This window comes from Gasterosteus aculeatus, chromosome 8 (assembly GCF_964276395.1).
Source record: "Gasterosteus aculeatus chromosome 8, fGasAcu3.hap1.1, whole genome shotgun sequence".
Taxonomy (NCBI): Eukaryota; Metazoa; Chordata; class Actinopteri; order Perciformes; family Gasterosteidae; genus Gasterosteus; species Gasterosteus aculeatus.
In genome coordinates, this window is record NC_135695.1 from 11255916 (window position 1) to 11263484 (window position 7569).

Sequence of the window (7569 nt, forward strand, 5' to 3'; positions counted from 1 at the left end):
TTCCCATATTGGGAAAGAAGCTTATTTGCGTCCTTGCTGCGAGTTAGATGAGAAGACTAACACCACTCGCAGGCTTTCACCTGGAACTCCGATGGAGACGAGGAAGAAGAGGCGGGTGAAAGGGTCATAAAAACACAGGACCTTCACCCAGAAGACCATCGTTTGTGTCCCCCTGAAACCAAAAGTCGACACAAGTATTTACTGTACATACAACCGTACTCATTTTAACCCAATCTGCTACGAAGGGTCCTCGAGTGAAGTCGGGAAAGGAGAACTTTGCTGTTTAACCTGCTGGCTGCAAGTACGAGAGTGGACGCCACTGGGACCGGTCGGGTTTTATTGCTCAAGTATCAGATGAAATATGCTGTCAAGGTTTTTATGAGGTAAAAGAACAAGGTAAAGAACAAAGCCAGCCAGATGCGATGCGATGCCGTTCCAGCTGCAATTTACTGTCTTGGAATGTGCTGGTTTCAGGTGAGTCGCTCCTACAATGCCACGTCTTTATCAGCATCTCGCGCTGCCTCCGCTGATCGAATGACAGCGCAGTCCCGAAGCCGCAGAAAGAGGCAGATGCTTTATCTCTGAGGTGAATCAAACGGGCCTTTTGTCCCCCTCCTGTCTACTGCCTGTCTCTCTGCTTACCTGTCTACCTGCACGGCAGTCTTTAACCAGGGCATTGGCTCGTCAGGCAGTCTGTCTGCCTGTATGTTAGCTACACCTGTCTGTGTGCTTCTACCAGCCTGTTCTCCTGTCACATCTTTTTATCCCCCCCCCCCCCCCCCCCCTCCCTCCCGTCCCCCCAGTCTGTCTTCGTGCTTGACCGCGTCGGTCTACCTGAACTTATCTCCCCGTCTGTCCCGCTGTGAAACCTGACCTGACCCTTGTCTCTGGTCTTTTTCAGAGCGTGACTGGTTGGGTGACCGGCTCCTGGATAGATTAGAGTTACCTACCGCAGAGCAGCTGGGAGAAACACACACACACACACACACGCACAAATATAAATGCACAGGCACTTCATTCAGACTCACACTGGCCACCAGCCCTGGCTGGGACCGCTAACCGGTTCCTCAGCACCACGGACCTGTGAGTGTTTGAGACAAACCGACTGATTTGAGCTACTATGCATGTGCAGAAAAAATCCAGATCCAGCTCTGCGGGCAAGGCTGCACTTTTTTTTCTTATTATTTTTAGGAGTTTACATCAAGGAGGAATTTGGGACTATGACAACATACCAGCAAATATATACTCACACACACACACACATACACGGAAGGAGCTATAGTTACACTATTACACCATACGAGGGGAAGTAGTGGAAAACCCAGAGAAGAGGCAGAAAAAGAGGTGTAAATAGAAAAGTGGTGACTCGCATTCTTGTGGCTACACACTGGCCACATACACACAAACACACACAGTGAGAGAGAGTTAGAGCCCAAAACACCGGGTTCAGCCACATGAAGCCAGAGGAAGCAATGCATGTGTTTGTGTCTTAGTGTCTGAGCGTGGTGGTGGATGAGTAAAGCTCTATTTGCCGTCACTGGTGTTATAGTTACTGGAGCTGTTCTCAAAAAAAGCCATTATTGTGTTTTTAAATGTTATGTAGCTTAAATGAATGAACACACAGCCTCTCCCACCCATAAATCCCTGTGTTCTGCTACACTGTCCCATAATATTTGATTCCCCCGGACGTGGCTCAGAGGAAACTTGTTTTTACTCAAAGTTTAAACGGCAATTTAACTTCAATGAGACGACTGGAAATGTCTCATTTTGTCCATTTTGTCCAAACGCTAATCCCAAAACTAAAGATTATAGTTTGTAATAATATTTACCTCAGCGTCCTAGTCTAAACACTTCTTGGAATAAATAATGCCAGGAGGATGACAGAAATAAACTCAAATAAGAAATGATGGAGTTCCACAATATACAATGTTTTTAACGTGTTTGCGATGTCAACTTGTCAACAGTCTGCGGCAGATTGAATGAAATTCCGTAAGTAGACACAATTTTTCTTCGATGTACCCCATGCTGTCAACTCTGGCAAATCAGACAAACTTCACAGACATCATGACGGTGAAATGGGACCCCAAAAAATACAATACATTTATTGTCTCTCAGTGTCAAGAATGGGTTGAGAATGATGACTGATGGGGTTGAGTGAGAGATCGGAGCTGAAGTTATCCCCCACATCTGCGTAACCTTCATCATCAGGGGCATCATGCGCCAGTTTATCTGGACTGCGAGGCCGATACACCACGAGCTCCACTAACTGCAAATGCACTGGAAAACCCAAATGGATGCTGACGTTGAATTGAGGATGAGTGAAGAGGTTCAGACTGGCTATCCACATTCAGAATACATCACTAAAACAATATTAAGACGATTAAATGAGCGATAGTTCGTGGAGGGGAATTTCCCAGGATTTGGGATACGAATGTGAACACATTCTTCAAAGCAGACACATCATGTAGCCCCCAAATGCAACATTACTTTTACATTTGAAACCGAAGTAGAAACTTCCTTTCTGGCCTGTTTGCTAACTCCCAATCCGTTGGTTGGTTGCCGTTTTGATGCTCAACATCGGTCTGCTGCACTTCACTTCCTAAAGTTTAAATTAAATAGTTCCTCTCTCACACCTCCATTCCAGAAAACCCACCACATATATACACACACACACACACACACACACACACACACACACACACACACACACACACACACACACACACACATCTCCCTTCAGAGTCATCATGGGGCCACCCTCATTACCAGATGCACAGGTGCCGTGGGCCTATTCTGGATGGTTGGGGACCAGACCAAACTTTATATACATGAACATATGCACACACCCAAACACACACACACACACACACACACACACACACACACACATATAAATAGACACACTTTCTTCTACACACCTCAGAGCAACTGGGGCTGAACCCTGTGGTTAATGACTTTCCCACCCACTACACAGCATGCACATGCTGAAGCCGTTAACAATAAGTGGCTTTTCAAAGTTAGTAACGTCCTAATGTCCCCGTTAATCACATTCCTCACTACAAAGGCCACAGAACACGGGCCAGCGATTTCACTGGGATGAGTAATCTTGTCAATTTCGCCAGCCGTCTGAGGACTAACACGGGGCAACTTCAATCTGAGCAATATCCAAACATTTGTTCAAATGTTGTTTTAGTTGAAATCCCGAAGTCTCCTTTGTGCTTGTTCTCTTGTGTATAGCAACACCTGAAAGTCGATATGCGAGGCCGTTCATTCTGTAACGACCCTTATAAAGGAAAGAATTTTAAGGATGGACAAAAAATTGTATGAAGCAATATCAGTGGAGCCTTTTTAATTAATCAAACCAAATAAATATGACTAATGTGCTGTTTGAATAATGTGTTAACGTGCAATTTGAATGTAATGTTAATGTCTGTGGCAAAATGCATCACAAATGTAGCCACTTATGCACTGTTGCTTCTGTTTCACTGTGGTCTCGTGTCAGTGGAATATATAAGACAGCATTTGTATTCTTCTTTGATATCTTTTGTGTCAATTTGACACTTGACTGCCCTTGATTGATTGAAAGTGCTCGTGCCTGAACCCACACCTCTTAGTTTGACCCTTCAATATCCCCGTGTAATATTTTAGGGGGAAAGGATAGTCTGAATATTAAAGCAGATCTATTATTTAAAACTATAAAATAGGATTACTCAAGATGAAACAAACAATAGCAAACAGTGTTCAAAGTAACAACGAATGCAGCGATAGCAAATGGCCTGTAATAACATCCGAAAGGCACCTGAAGAAACAGTTTAGGGTAATTATTGTCTACTCGCTTTCAAGCTAATTAAAGTAAACGACTCGGGTTCCAGTGACTAGAACCGGAATCCCCAGTATATATTTTTTCCCCCGTCAAAATTTGTTTAAGTAAGGTTACAGTGTTCGGAGAAGAGGTACCTGTAGGTGTTTGAAGGCAGCCCTCAGCTGGGTCACGTGCAGGCTGAGGCACCTGGACGTGCACCTCGCGCTGTTCTCCTGGACGTCCTCGTGCTCCGGTGAAGTCACCGCCAGCCCCGCGCACAGGAGCACCAAAGCGGCCCGACGGACTGACATGACACCGAGGAAAAGGAGGAGGGGGGGCGGAGAAAAGAACCGAGTCGCACACGGCAGACGTTTCCTTCCCCGCGTCCCGGCAAGTTAACGTCGTGCTCTCGGCGGAGCGGAGCGGCTGTCCCCCGCTCGCGCGGACACTCCCACCACGCGGAGTTATGTGGTTCTTTTCTTCTCTTTTTTTAACCGTCTTTATTCTCACGATGACAGCCTCTTGGAGTTCACTCACTTCCTCCTCCGATTAGTCTTTCGACTATAATCTTTGTCCCTCAAACCACCACACCTATGAACGCAGCTCAATAATGATGACCATCTTTAGATTCTCTCTCTCTCTCTCTCTCTCTCTCTCTCTCTCTCTCTCTCTCTCTCTCTCTCTCTCTCTCTCTCTCGACCCACTACCTGATGTTTACAGTATCATTATCCTGGATCCCAACATTATTCTCGAGGCCATCAAGCGTCACTGTCACCTTCATCGTCGTCATCATCATCGTCACAGGCGCACATCTGTTTGACGCACATTTTGTTTGTACCGGATTATTGTCACATTTTCATGACTTGACCGAATACTTTTTTTGTTTGCTCTATCTTCCACTCTTCATAATGATTAGTAATCCCCACCTCTCGTCCTCTTTATAATCATCACCATCTTGACCGACCTGCATACCTCCTATTTTAAGCCAACATCATATTTTCTCTTGTTGCACTGATGCTCAGGGAATTATTTTTTAATTAAACATCACCTCCAACACAAAGTTGATTTGAATATCTTCTTTAACATTATCGAGGTAATCGTCATGCCGTGATTATTTCCATCCTCGCTTTCACCTTCATCATTTCCTCCCTTTATCATCCTCTAATTCATCATCATACAAACAATGCTCTTTATTTACGCCATCAACATCCTCTCCAAAAAACTATTCACTAAGTGAAATCGAAGGAACACTTTGTTGAAAACGTAAAAGCTGCTAGATTTAACTTCAGGAGCAGAGCAGTGAAGGAGCTGCATGGCAGGCTTCTGTTTCGGGCCTATTAACACTTGTATACAATTACTATTCTGAACGACAAATTCTCCTTTAAAGTCTGGGAATTAACTCTGGTAATTATTGGAACAGACTAATTACAGAGCATTTATTCATAGCAGAAGGACCTGAGGCATGTGTTGAGGTTGGTGTCTGTCACGGTGCCAGTAACTTTTCAACAGACACGGTAGAGCCAAGTGGGGTTTATTAGATCCAGGGCCAAGTCAAGATGTTTAGGACAAATGGTTTACAGCCGTATTTGTTTACAAAAACTCGTAACACAGCAGAGGCGTCATCTTTTTTGGCCACGAGATGTAGAAAGAATCACCTACGTTTTTGATTTAGGGGAAATGGAAAGGCATAAATATTGAGTACGTATACTGGCAGGACTTTTCTTGGCCCTGCAGTTTTAACCAGACTTGACTTTAGAAAGAACTGCATTGGTTAGTATCAACATAAGTGATTTACAACCGTTTTGGCTCGATCCTCAAAATGAATATATCCTGATCTGGCTGTTAGGATTTCCTGCAGCACATCTGAAAAGCCTGAACCGCGGCGCTCTTGCTTGAAAAATGAAAAGACGATTATCTAGAGATCAACTTGCAACCAGATCACAGTATAGCCAATGGAAAAAAAATAACCAGGGGCCTAAAGTGTGTCTGTGTGTTTGTGGAGGGGGGGGGGGGGGGGGGGATCTTGCATGAACCCTTCATCATGTGTCATCAGAGTTATGAACAATGTCAATATTTCCCCTCAGATTCAATTGAAGGACTTCTACAGGCCTTGGCCAAGATTTAAGGGAAGAAAATCACACAACCTTATATATTATACTTTATATAACTTTATATGTACAGTATGTATAAATTTGATTTATATGCAGTCCTAACATTTGGAATACATGACATCAAGTCTTACACACATACCTACTGTTTCTCTCGTTTCCCCCCTCTCACACATGCATACAAACATTCACAAACAGTATTTGCCGGTTACTTAAGTAACAAATAATATTTTCATAAAGCACCCTCCTCATTTGTGAATAAACTAATAGCGAAGCAAAAACCCTTTCCCGACACCCCAAAATATATTCATACTTCACACAGACACACACACGCAAATGACAGAAGCATTGAACCTCTGTCCCAACATTGGAATAAAGAGAATGAAGGAACAGAGAAACAACAAACAAGGAAACAAAGACAGGGAGACACATGTGACAGAATCTCAGCTCTAAATCCGTCAGTAGAAATTGGCTAATCCTTGTACTTTATGGCACAGAATGTTTTTAACTTTCGAGTAACCAGTCAAATGTATTGGGTGGGGGGCTGTTGCCCATTTTTCTAAAACGCTGGCTACAGCCCTAGAGCCTGCTGGTTCTGTCGAGTAGTGTGAGTCAGTCATGTGTGGGGTCTGGCTGGGTTGTCCTGTCATTTCTTATTCACTGCGAATAACTCTGGGACAGGTTTCCATTTGTGAAGTGTCTTTTCATGTTAACAGAGAAGCTTGAGTTCCATGATTTGCAATTATAAGGGAAGCTTCACTACCGAATGTTACCTTCTAATGATGACATCTTGTTAACCAGTTTGTTTGACATCAGAATTCTGGACCTTCTTCACAGCCCACCACATAAACACATCTTATCACAACTAAACCCAGCGGATTTATGAACTACCACAGACAAGCTGCTTCTAATCTTCAAACACAACCGTTTTGTGAGTTTAACATGTCACTGAGCTAATCCAAACTACTGAAACGCATTTAACTGCTTCTGTCACCATTGGTACATGTTATTATTATTCCTGTCAGAGATTATTGAAGTTGTCCGACATTATTGCGTGCAGCTGGTAACACTCGCTGTTCATCTGTTAGTCCTCTGATCTCCGTCTTCATCAGAGCTGTCTCTCAAACCATGGTCCTGGGACCCAAAGGTGGCTCATTGTGAATGCTTATTATGGCTCATTGTGGTGTGCATATCATGAGTAAAGGAGGGCAGTGTTTCTGTACGGAGTAGCAGTGTCACTCTGTGGCATATCGCTGCAATTGTTGTTTCAATATGGGTTTCATAAAGGACCATACTGTATAAATCTGATGTTTCAGAGAGTGTACCTAAAGTATTGCATCAATGAAAATGATACTTACATCAAGCATTACAGGAATGAAAAAGTATTTCTTGTTAATAGATAAAAGGTTTATATTGTGTTAAGAAGGCAGTTCAACTCTTAAATTCGCAAATTTCCTGCACGTCCTACTCACTTATTAATCCAAAGGATACGATGTGAACTCCAGGGTAACGTGGTGAGTGGGAAACTATTTGTTGAACCGCTGAACAGACTTAAACTGTTTTGTAATCGCGGTGAAAGGAATGTTTGTGTGAGGAAGACCAGATAAGCCACTCAGTCACAATACTGACTCCTGACTGACCTTGCACAGTCTACTCCCC

At 43.5% G+C, this 7569-nt stretch overlaps 1 protein-coding gene across 1 annotated transcript in view; it reads right to left on the minus strand.

Annotated features, from left to right (window-relative positions):
- anos1b (anosmin 1b) overlaps nt 1–4437 on the minus strand; it is a 32938-nt gene extending 28501 nt beyond the window's left edge. The window contains exon 1 of the mRNA XM_040185372.2: nt 3958–4437. Coding sequence (XP_040041306.2) covers nt 3958–4113 — 156 coding nt within the window. The 5' untranslated portion in view covers nt 4114–4437. The remainder of the gene's footprint in view (nt 1–3957) is intronic.
- Nucleotides 4438–7569: the final 3132 nt, after the last annotated feature.